We start from the raw sequence: 12,500 nt of genomic DNA on the forward strand, positions 1-12,500 counted from the left end.
ATCATTAAAGCTTCTAAGGGAAAACTCCAAGAAGGATGAAGACTTCGTAGTCCGATGGCTTTAGTCGATACATTGTAACGGTGCAGTTTTAAAACGATTTGATTGTGCCTCCGCTAATCATGCCCAAAGGTTTAGCAATGCTACTTTCAGAAATGTATCCTAAACCAAGTGGGTGCACAGTCCGTTGTACAGAAAATATGGCAGCAGTATACGCAGTAACCTTACCTAGATTGAGGTGTCCCATTTCCCTATTGGTAAGCACCCTTTAACGTTGGCAATAATAAGTAACCATGCTTATTCTATATGCAGTCAGCAGTGTTCATTAATATAGATTTACCTGGCTGGGGTTGGCACTGCCTAACCTGAGTTAAAGGGACCAGTAAATGTACTTGAAAGGAATAACTACCTAACCTAGCGAAGGAAGCAGCGTCTTGCCACGCATGGAATAGGCTTGGTCTTAAACACACTTTTTTCCAAACTTCCTTCACACAAACAACGACCTTCACTTAAAAAGACAAAAGACAAAAACATTTTGGCTCTACTGTATTGTACGTTCGCTATAAAAACTAAACGGACTAAAACCTACCAAACCATTCTCCAGAATATTTTTCTTATTCCGAATGTCCAGACTAGACGAAAGTTTCTAACAGTTCACAAGAAGAGGAAGCTCTACCCCCTTCACGTCTTCACAGCGTCAACAACAAGACTAAAGGAAGACCGATGTCGAATCTCTGTAGTAACTTCTGGTTTTCAGAAAGGCCGTATAAATTACATTATTATCTAATGTTTATTAATTGGCTTTCCGAATGGGCAGAAAAATCAAAGATTGCTATACATAAATTAACATACAGGTTAAAATCTCTCACGATTCGCCTAAGAAATTAATTCTTACATTAAGCAATTTCCTTATCAGACATTTTACATGAGTATTTTTTTCATCTAGAGAGAGAGAGAGAGAGAGAGAGAGAGAGAGAGAGAGAGAGAGAGAGAGATTAAAGTGTAATTAATATGGGGTCGCCAACCCAACGTGTAGGTTTTCTCAAATCTCGTGAATATTTTGTGGTCTGTAAAAATTGAGAGAGAGAGAGAGAGAGAGAGAGAGAGAGAGAGAGAGAGAGAGAGAGATTAAAGTGTAATTAATATGGGGTCGCCAAACCAACGTGTAGGTTTTCTCAAATCTCGTGAATATTTTGTGGTCTGTAAATATCAATTAGAAAGAGAGAGAGAGAGAGAGAGAGAGAGAGAGAGAGAGAGAGAGATTAAAGTGTAATTAATATGGGGTCGCCAAACCAACATGTAGGTTTTCTCAAATCTTGTAAATATAATGTGGTCTGTGAGAGAGAGAGAGAGAGAGAGAGAGAGAGAGAGAGAGAGAGAGAGAAGAGGTAATGCTCAGAAACTCCCATAACTGTGACCGATTTGAAATGAAATAATTTTCGTTATTCTATATTTTCTGAAAACATTGAAAAAAAGTACCTTATGTAATTTATAACCAAGAAAGTAGAATGGGCAACTGTGAGCTAAGTCGTTTCGACAGACTTAAGAGGTGCAGTTTGGTTCTTTAAAGTTGGCCTTACTATGCAAGGAACTTTTTTGCGCCCTCCACATACTCTTGTTAAACATAGCATTTTTAAAGATACAAATAGCACTAAAATTACTGTAGCTTTTTCGTAAATAATTTTCTAAAAAGTATCTTTTGTTATTATTCTCAGTTAGCCATTCAACCACTCTTGACTGGTTATTTTCGAAGACGTTGGTCATGTAAAGATTGGTTAATGCTCGTTACTCAGTAAAGAGATTTCAGCTCGTTCGAGGAAACGTAAAATTATCGAGATCTTTCAACTGAACTCTGCTTTAATTTGTCTATTAAAATGGTAATCTAACACGCCATTAACAATCAATAAATATTAGAAATATCCTAGTTATTATTCATGATGGTTAAAATGAGAATTTTCTATTGTAAGTTTGTGATACTTTTATTTAAATTTTTGAAAATGTCATAATTCGTGATAAAAAAAGTTATATCATTATCATTCAAAAAAATTAGTAGTACAACATTAGCGTCCATAGATTTTCGCCAAGAAACAATATGTCTACAAATGTTTTTACTTCTGGTTATTGTCTTAGTAATGCAACAAACTTTTTTTCATTCAGCTGGACAGTCGCATTGCGCCCTCTGATTTTGGAAAGTTTAGTTACTTCATGATGAGATTATTATAGGCTTTACACCACTTTCTGATGAGGCCTTAAAATGTAAACAGTTTGAAACACTACAGTATATATCAATTAAAGGTTTAAAAGCCGCTCATGAATGACAGAGGGAAAGGACAGTGACATTGCCCTATCAAGCAGGACAATACCCTAGAGACTGAACATATATCAAATGATCAGCGCCCAAGCCCCCTCTCCACCCAAGCTAGGACCAGGGAGGGCCAGGCAATAGCTGCTGATGACTCAACAGATAGACCTATAGGCTACCCCAAAACTCCCAACCTCAGCTCACAAGGAGGGTAAGGTTGCAGACACTAATGGCACTAACGAGACTGAGTGGGACTCGAACCCCCAACTGGCAAACACCAGGCAGAGACGTTACCAATCAGGCCACAACAACCCAGAATTAAAGGAATAGTTTTTAGAAAACTGTGGTGGGATTTATGGATGTGGTTGTCAAGCTTGTGCAACAGTGTTATGTAAAATAGCAATAAAAACTAAAAACAAAAAACTGGTCTAAGGTATGCAGTGCATTTCAATAAAGCTCAAATATATGTTTAGCGATGCAACTTAGGTTGAAAGTATAAGACCATATAATTTCTATCATTTGTCTGCTAGACTGTGTGAAACTGCTTTCACTAGTAAATACGGCATTACATCTGAGAATTTAAAGAAGCTGAGGAAATACGAGGGTAACTCTAGTAAACACACTGACGCCGCTAACCCAATAACCTTCAATGAAAATTGTATTAGCGAGAAGCTATATCCCAAAAGCATATATATATATATATACATATATATATATATATATATATATATATATATATATATATATAATGTATGTATACGTATATATAGGCCTATACAGTATATACATATATATGCAAACATATATATACATATATATATATATATATATAATATATATATATATATATATATATATATATATATATATATATATATATATATATATATATATATATATATATATATACATATATATATATATATATATACACAGGTTATGTATATATAGGCCTATATATACATATTTATATATATGTACACATATATATATATATATATATATATATATATATATATACACAGGGTATATATATATATATATATATATATATATATATATATATATATATATATATTCTGATTCCTCTATCAAGGGGTGACTTCAGAGAAAGGATTTCACATTACTCACGCCCGTGTTCACACTTCAACTCCAAATGGAAAAAGAAGGCAACTGAATTGAAGCATCCTTTTAACAACGAAATCTCTTACTTAATCTCTCCACCCAGCACACTGTCTTTTCTCAGCACACTGTCTTTTCCGTCGCCTGTCAATTCAACAGCTTACATAAAAATAACTCCTTTTTTTTCCCTACGGATAAATGATATTGTTAATGAAGCCAATATGATCTGCCACACTGGTGTAGAATCCGGGTAAGGTCAGAGCAGCTGGTTGTGTACACGAAGCGTTTTTGCTGACGAGACCGATTAGGAAGCGGTGCTCAGATATGTCTTGGAAGAGAGCTCCTCTTGTTTGCCGCTGGGGAACAAGAAGAAGAGAGTAAGCTGTAAAAAGCTATCGAATCAGAAGAGAGATAAGATATACATATAAAACTGCCATGAATATATTTATTTACAAAAGCATGAAAAGTAAATCGTCTACGCTATATTTTCGTCATGCTATTTCTATATGTAAATGACAAAAGAGAGAGAGAGAGAGAGAGAGAGAGAGAGAGAGAGAGAGAGAGAGAGAGAGAGAGAGAGAGAGAGAGAGAGAGCTGGATTTGATACTTTGACGAAGGAAAGGTAGATTGATCGACTTACCTCGCATTTATTACTTCCTTTGAAATCGGCACAAAAGATGTCTGTTGCTAGGATGAGGTTCTGGAGAGAAACCTCGATTCCTTCTCCTTTATAAATGTGTTCGCACTGGAGCGAATCAATAATTTCCAAATTATCATCTTCCCCACTGCCGGGATCTGTTCGAAATCGACATCAAGAGTTTTAAATAAATAACTATAGTCAATTCTTTGTAGTAAGGCAGATTTGCACCGACTCGCAGGGGTGCCCTTTTAGCTCTGAAAGTTTCCTGATCGCTGACTGGTTGAAAAAGATAATTCTAACCAATCAGCGCTCAGGAAACTTTTCCGAGTTAAAAGGGCACCGCTGCCAGTTGGTGCAAATGTGTCTCATTAAAAAAAAAATTGAGTATAGTATGTGGCCTACCTTTCGAATATGGCCTATGAAATTCTATCTGTTTTAGTATGTGGCCTAACCTAACCTAATCTAACGTAAAAGCCAGGTAGGCCACATACTAAACCAGAATAAAAATGGTAGGCCACATACTAAACCAGAATAAAAAAGGTAGGCCACACACTAAACCAGAATAAAAAAGGTAGGCCACACACTAAACCAGAATAAAAAAGGCAGGCCACACACTAAACCAGAATAAAAAAGGTAGGCCACACACTAAACCAGAATAAAAAAGGTAGGCCACACACTAAACCAGAATAAAAAAGGTAGGCCACACACTAAACCAGAATAAAAAAAGGTAGGCCACACACTAAACCAGAATAAAAAAGGTAGGCCACACACTAAACCAGAATAAGAAAGATAGGCCACACACTAAACCAGAATAAAAAAGGCAGGCCACACACTAAACCAGAATAAAAAAGGTAGGCCACATACTAAACCAGAATAAAAAAGGTAGGCCACATACTAAACCAGAATAAAAAAGGTAGGCCACATACTAAACCAGAATAAAAAAGGTAGACCACATACTAAACCAGAATAAAAAAGGTAGGCCACACACTAAACCAGAATAAAAATGGTAGGCCACATACTAAACCAGAATAAAAAAGGTAGGCCACATACTAAACCAGAATAAAAATGGTAGGCCACACACTAAACCAGAATAAGAAAGATAGGCCACACACTAAACCAGAATAAAAAAGGTAGGCCACACACTAAACCAGAATAAAAAAGGCAGGCCACACACTAAACCAGAATAAGAAAGATAGGCCACACACTAAACCAGAATAAAAAAAGGTAGGCCACAAACTAAACCAGAATAAAAAAGGCAGGCCACACACTAAACCAGAATAAAAAAGGCAGGCCACACACTAAACCAGAATAAAAAAGGTAGGCCACATACTAAACCAGAATAAAAAAGGTAGGCCACACACTAAACCAGAATAAAAATGGTAGGCCACATACTAAACCAGAATAAAAAAGGTAGGCCACATACTAAACCAGAATAAAAAAGGTAGGCCACACACTAAACCAGAATAAAAATGGTAGGCCACATACTAAACCAGAATAAAAAAGGCAGGCCACACACTAAACCAGAATAAAAAAGGTAGGCCACATACTAAATCAGAATAAAAAAGGTAGGCCACATACTAAACCAGAATAAAAAAGGTAGGCCACACACTAAACCAGAATAAAAAAGGTAGGCCACACACTAAACCAGAATAAGAAAGATAGGCCACACACTAAACCAGAATAAAAAAGGTAGGCCACACACTAAACCAGAATAAAAAAGGCAGGCCACACACTAAACCAGAATAAAAAAGGCAGGCCACACACTAAACCAGAATAAAAAAGGTAGGCCACATACTAAACCAGAATAAAAAAGGTAGGCCACACACTAAACCAGAATAAAAAAGGTAGGCCACATACTAAACCAGAATAAAAAAGGCAGGCCACACACTAAACCAGAATAAAAAAGGTAGGCCACATACTAAACCAGAATAAAAAAGGTAGGCCACACACTAAACCAGAATAAGAAAGATAGGCCACACACTAAACCAGAATAAAAAAGGCAGGCCACACACTAAACCAGAATAAAAAAGGTAGGCCACACACTAAACCAGAATAAAAAAGGTAGGCCACACACTAAACCAGAATAAAAAAGGTAGGCCACACACTAAACCAGAATAAGAAAGATAGGCCACATACTAAACCAGAATAAAAAAGGTAGGCCACACACTAAACCAGAATAAAAAAGGCAGGCCACACACTAAACCAGAATAAAAAAGGTAGGCCACATACTAAACCAGAATAAAAAAGGTAAGCCACACACTAAACCAGAATAAAAAAGGTAGGCCACACACTAAACCAGAATAAAAAAGGTAGGCCACACACTAAACCAGAATAAAAAAGGTAGGCCACACACTAAACCAGAATAAAAAAGGCAGGCCACACACTAAACCAGAATAAAAAAGGTAGGCCACACATTAAACCAGAATAAAAAAGGCAGGCCACACACTAAACCAGAATAAAAAAGGTAGGCCACACACTAAACCAGAATAAAAAAGGCAGGACACACACTAAACCAGAATAAAAAAGGTAGGCCACACACTAAACCAGAATAAAAAAGGCAGGCCACACACTAAACCAGATAAAAAAGGTAGGCCACACACTAAACCAGAATAAAAAAGGCAGGCCACACACTAAACCAGAATAAAAAAGGTAGGCCACACACTAAACCAGAATAAAAAAGGCAGGCCACACACTAAACCAGAATAAAAAAGGCAGGCCACACACTAAACCAGAATAAAAAAGGTAGGCCACACACTAAACCAGAATAAAAAAGGCAGGCCACACACTAAACCAGAATAAAAAAGGTAGGCCACACACTAAACCAGAATAAAAAAGGTAGGCCACACACTAAACCAGAATAAAAAAGGCAGGCCACACACTAAACCAGAATAAAAAAGGTAGGCCACACACTAAACCAGAATAAAAAAGGTAGGCCACACACTAAACCAGAATAAAAAAGGTAGGCCACACACTAAACCAGAATAAAAAAAGGTAGGCCACACACTAAACCAGAATAAAAAAGGTAGGCCACACTAAACCAGAATAAGAAAGATAGGCCACACACTAAACCAGAATAAAAAAGGCAGGCCACACACTAAACCAGAATAAAAAAGGTAGGCCACATACTAAACCAGAATAAAAAAGGTAGGCCACATACTAAACCAGAATAAAAAAGGTAGGCCACATACTAAACCAGAATAAAAAAGGTAGACCACATACTAAACCAGAATAAAAAAGGTAGGCCACACACTAAACCAGAATAAAAATGGTAGGCCACATACTAAACCAGAATAAAAAAGGTAGGCCACATACTAAACCAGAATAAAAAAGGTAGGCCACACACTAAACCAGAATAAGAAAGATAGGCCACACACTAAACCAGAATAAAAAAGGTAGGCCACACACTAAACCAGAATAAAAAAGGCAGGCCACACACTAAACCAGAATAAGAAAGATAGGCCACACACTAAACCAGAATAAAAAAAGGTAGGCCACAAACTAAACCAGAATAAAAAAGGCAGGCCACACACTAAACCAGAATAAAAAAGGCAGGCCACACACTAAACCAGAATAAAAAAGGTAGGCCACATACTAAACCAGAATAAAAAAGGTAGGCCACACACTAAACCAGAATAAAAATGGTAGGCCACATACTAAACCAGAATAAAAAAGGTAGGCCACATACTAAACCAGAATAAAAAAGGTAGGCCACACACTAAACCAGAATAAAAATGGTAGGCCACATACTAAACCAGAATAAAAAAGGCAGGCCACACACTAAACCAGAATAAAAAAGGTAGGCCACATACTAAATCAGAATAAAAAAGGTAGGCCACATACTAAACCAGAATAAAAAAGGTAGGCCACACACTAAACCAGAATAAAAAAGGTAGGCCACACACTAAACCAGAATAAGAAAGATAGGCCACACACTAAACCAGAATAAAAAAGGTAGGCCACACACTAAACCAGAATAAAAAAGGCAGGCCACACACTAAACCAGAATAAAAAAGGCAGGCCACACACTAAACCAGAATAAAAAAGGTAGGCCACATACTAAACCAGAATAAAAAAGGTAGGCCACACACTAAACCAGAATAAAAAAGGTAGGCCACATACTAAACCAGAATAAAAAAGGCAGGCCACACACTAAACCAGAATAAAAAAGGTAGGCCACATACTAAACCAGAATAAAAAAGGTAGGCCACACACTAAACCAGAATAAGAAAGATAGGCCACACACTAAACCAGAATAAAAAAGGCAGGCCACACACTAAACCAGAATAAAAAAGGTAGGCCACACACTAAACCAGAATAAAAAAGGTAGGCCACACACTAAACCAGAATAAAAAAGGTAGGCCACACACTAAACCAGAATAAGAAAGATAGGCCACATACTAAACCAGAATAAAAAAGGTAGGCCACACACTAAACCAGAATAAAAAAGGCAGGCCACACACTAAACCAGAATAAAAAAGGTAGGCCACATACTAAACCAGAATAAAAAAGGTAGGCCACACACTAAACCAGAATAAAAAAGGTAGGCCACACACTAAACCAGAATAAAAAAGGTAGGCCACACACTAAACCAGAATAAAAAAGGTAGGCCACACACTAAACCAGAATAAAAAAGGCAGGCCACACACTAAACCAGAATAAAAAAGGTAGGCCACACATTAAACCAGAATAAAAAAGGCAGGCCACACACTAAACCAGAATAAAAAAGGTAGGCCACACACTAAACCAGAATAAAAAAGGCAGGACACACACTAAACCAGAATAAAAAAGGTAGGCCACACACTAAACCAGAATAAAAAAGGCAGGCCACACACTAAACCAGATAAAAAAGGTAGGCCACACACTAAACCAGAATAAAAAAGGCAGGCCACACACTAAACCAGAATAAAAAAGGTAGGCCACACACTAAACCAGAATAAAAAAGGCAGGCCACACACTAAACCAGAATAAAAAAGGCAGGCCACACACTAAACCAGAATAAAAAAGGTAGGCCACACACTAAACCAGAATAAAAAAGGCAGGCCACACACTAAACCAGAATAAAAAAGGTAGGCCACACACTAAACCAGAATAAAAAAGGCAGGCCACACACTAAACCAGAATAAAAAAGGCAGGCCACACACTAAACCAGAATAAAAAAGGCAGGCCACACACTAAACCAGAATAAAAAAGGCAGGCCACACACTAAACCAGAATAAAAAAGGTAGGCCACATACTAAACCAGAATAAAAAAGGCAGGCCACACACTAAACCAGAATAAGAAAGATAGGCCACACACTAAACCAGAATAAAAAAGGTAGGCCACACACTAAACCAGAATAAAAAAGGCAGGCCACACACTAAACCAGAATAAAAAAGGTAGGCCACATACTAAACCAGAATAAAAAAGGTAGGCCACACACTAAACCAGAATAAAAAAGGTAGGCCACACACTAAACCAGAATAAAAAAGGTAGGCCACATCCTAAACCAGAATAAAAAAAGGTAGGCCACACACTAAACCAGAATAAAAAAAGGTAGGCCACACACTAAACCAGAATAAAAAAGGTAGGCCACACACTAAACCAGAATAAAAAAGGCAGGCCACACACTAAACCAGAATAAAAAAGGTAGGCCACACACTAAACCAGAATAAAAAAGGTAGGCCACACACTAAACCAGAATAAAAAAGGCAGGCCACACTAAACCAGAATAAAAAAGATAGGCCACACACTAAACCAGAATAAAAAAGGTAGGCCACACACTAAACCAGAATAAAAAAGGTAGGCCACACACTAAACCAGAATAAGAAAGATAGGCCACACACTAAACCAGAATAAAAAAAGGTAGGCCACATACTAAACCAGAATAAAAAAGGTAGGCCACACACTAAACCAGAATAAAAAAGGCAGGCCACACACTAAACCAGAATAAAAAAGGTAGGCCACATACTAAACCAGAATAAAAAAGGTAGGCCACACACTAAACCAGAATAAAAAAGGTAAGCCACACACTAAACCAGAATAAAAAAGGCAGGCCACACACTAAACAAGAATAAAAAAGGTAGGCCACATACTAAACCAGAATAAAAAAGGTAGGCCACACACTAAACCAGAATAAAAAAAAGGTAGGCGACATACTAAACCAGAATAAAAAAAGGTAGGCCACACACTAAACCAGAATAAAAAAGGCAGGCCACACACTAAACCAGAATAAAAAAGGTAGGCCACATACTAAACCAGAATAAAAAAGGTAGGCCACATACTAAACCAGAATAAAAAAGGCAGGCCACATACTAAACCAGAATAAAAAAGGTAGGCCACACACTAAACCAGAATAAAAAAGGTAGGCTACATACTAAACCGGCACCAAAATAACTAACTAAATTGATAAAATACTTATTTTGCCTTCTAGAGGATTACACATCGACATATAGAAGCATTAGCATTTAACTTTAACTTTAAATTCATAAAATACATTTCGTTTATTCAACTCTTTATCTTGCTTTGCCTTCCAGAGGAAAATACATAATTAATGACTATAAAAAAATGACTTTATCATTGATGAACCATATTTTCGCAAAATCTCTTATATCTGCTGCGAATGCTATTCATAAAAGTCTTATCGAATACTCCCACATAATCCAAAATCGTTTCTCCAGGATCTAAACGAATAACTTCAGGTTACAATCAATGATATCGTTCGAGCAATCTCGAATAGTCGTTGCTAAAGAAATATTATTATAAGCATCAATGAAACGAATAAATATAGTAAAATTTAAAAAAAGCTGTCCTTAATAATAGGCGTTGCTAAAGGATAAATATTATTATAAGCATCAATGAAATGAATCATTAGATAAATTGAAAAAAAAAAGAGGCGGTCCTTATCAATAGGCGTTGCTAAAGGATAAATATTATTATAAGCATCAATTGAATGAATCATTATAGACAAATTGAAAAGATGTGGTCCTAATTAATGATTATTACCTGAAATGTTGTCAATGACCACAGAGCCAGCAGTTGGTCTCAACTCTGAGAGACAGGAGGGATAGATTTCCTCTGTGAACTGAATGGTCTCTTTCGTCTCCAGCAGAGCTATGTCGTTGTACCGCTCGTTGGTCATTGGTCTCAAGCTTTTTTTTTTTTTTTTTTTTTTTTTTTTTTTTTTTTTTTTTTTTTTTTTTTTTTAGAAAAGAAGAATGTGGGATATAGTGAGATTCTTTATTTATTTTTTTTTTTTTAGAAAAGAAGAATGTGGGATACAGTGAGATTCTTTATTTATTTTTTTCTTTTTTTTTTTTTTAGAAAAGAAGAATGTGGGATATAGTGAGATTCTTTAATTTTTTTTTTTTTTCAGAAAAGAAGAATGTGGGATACAGTGAGATTCTTTATTATTTTTTTTTTTTTTTTAGAAAAGAAGAATGTGGGATACAGTGAGATTCTTTATTATTATTATTTTTTTTTTAGAAAAGAAGAATGTGGGATATAGTGAGATTCTTTATTTATTTTTTTTTCTAGAAAAGAAGAATGTGGGATAAAGTGAGATTCTTTATTTATTTTTTTTTTTTAGAAAAGAAGAATGTAGGATATAGCGATATTCTTTAAATGAATGACCTAAATCTTAGTGAAAATTATCTTTAAAAAATTTAACGAGAATCCTGGAATACTTTTAAAACTATCACTTTAATATTCTAGATTGAAATATTCTTACATCCTTTTGACGAAAGGTATTGGACAGAGCTCAAAATTGAAATGACTAAAATATTAGGATTCAAATTTTAAATCCTATATTTCATATATAAAAGTAAATTAATAAAAAATCAAGTATCTAATAAAGTACGATTTTAATTTTACGTGTCCAGAATTTTATACGAATGTCTTTATTTCACTTTAGATTCTGATATCAGCAAATTCCAATAGATCAGAAATATAAAAATTAACATAATTAGGCACCATTGAACCTTACTTGTACTTGGGATGAACAATAATCCGTAACACCTCATAATCGACGGGATTCTGATCACCCAGGCGAATCTGTCTTACACTATAGAGAAAAGATAAAAAAAAGTAAAACTGGATTAGTATCATAAATTACTGTACAAAAAAATAAACTTAACCCTTTCACTGTCAGGGTTGATTTCAAGGAAACTTCTCATGTAACAAATTCTTTGAAGACCACACAAACCCTACACTCATTCTTTTTAATGAGATAACTGATAAGATACAGAGCAAAATATTAACTGGAAAGAAATTATTTTCACACACCAAGGCCCGTCTGAACAGACTTTTAGTGTCTGATGGAGGGCGAGAAATAAACCCGTAAAAGTAAAAGTAAGTAGAGACACATTTGCACCGACTCGCAGCGGTGCCCTTTTAGCTTGGAAAAGTTTCTAGATCGCTGATTGGTTAGAATTATCTTGTTCAACCAATCAGCGATCAGGAAA

General features: G+C 35.9%; 1 protein-coding gene and 1 long non-coding RNA gene across 2 annotated transcripts in view; both read right to left on the bottom strand.

Annotated features, from left to right (window-relative positions):
- The window catches only part of LOC137620243 (uncharacterized), a 143,157-nt gene extending 142,465 nt beyond the window's left edge, over positions 1 to 692 (bottom strand). Inside the window, exon 1 of the long non-coding RNA XR_011040024.1 lies at positions 587 to 692. This is a non-coding gene — a long non-coding RNA (uncharacterized lncRNA). The remainder of the gene's footprint in view (positions 1 to 586) is intronic.
- A 2,848-nt stretch (positions 693 to 3,540) lies between these two features.
- LOC137620022 (CLIP domain-containing serine protease B4-like) overlaps positions 3,541 to 12,500 on the bottom strand; it is a 12,003-nt gene continuing 3,043 nt past the window's right edge. Inside the window, exons 2-5 of the mRNA XM_068350302.1 lie at positions 12,023 to 12,100; positions 11,044 to 11,183; positions 4,062 to 4,216; positions 3,541 to 3,777 (exon numbers count right to left, since the gene is read on the bottom strand). Of these exons, the coding sequence (XP_068206403.1) occupies positions 3,610 to 3,777; positions 4,062 to 4,216; positions 11,044 to 11,183; positions 12,023 to 12,100 (541 nt within the window). The 3' untranslated portion in view covers positions 3,541 to 3,609. The remainder of the gene's footprint in view (positions 3,778 to 4,061; positions 4,217 to 11,043; positions 11,184 to 12,022; positions 12,101 to 12,500) is intronic.

This window comes from Palaemon carinicauda, chromosome 26 (genome assembly GCF_036898095.1).
Source record: "Palaemon carinicauda isolate YSFRI2023 chromosome 26, ASM3689809v2, whole genome shotgun sequence".
Lineage (NCBI taxonomy): Eukaryota > Metazoa > Arthropoda > Malacostraca > Decapoda > Palaemonidae > Palaemon > Palaemon carinicauda.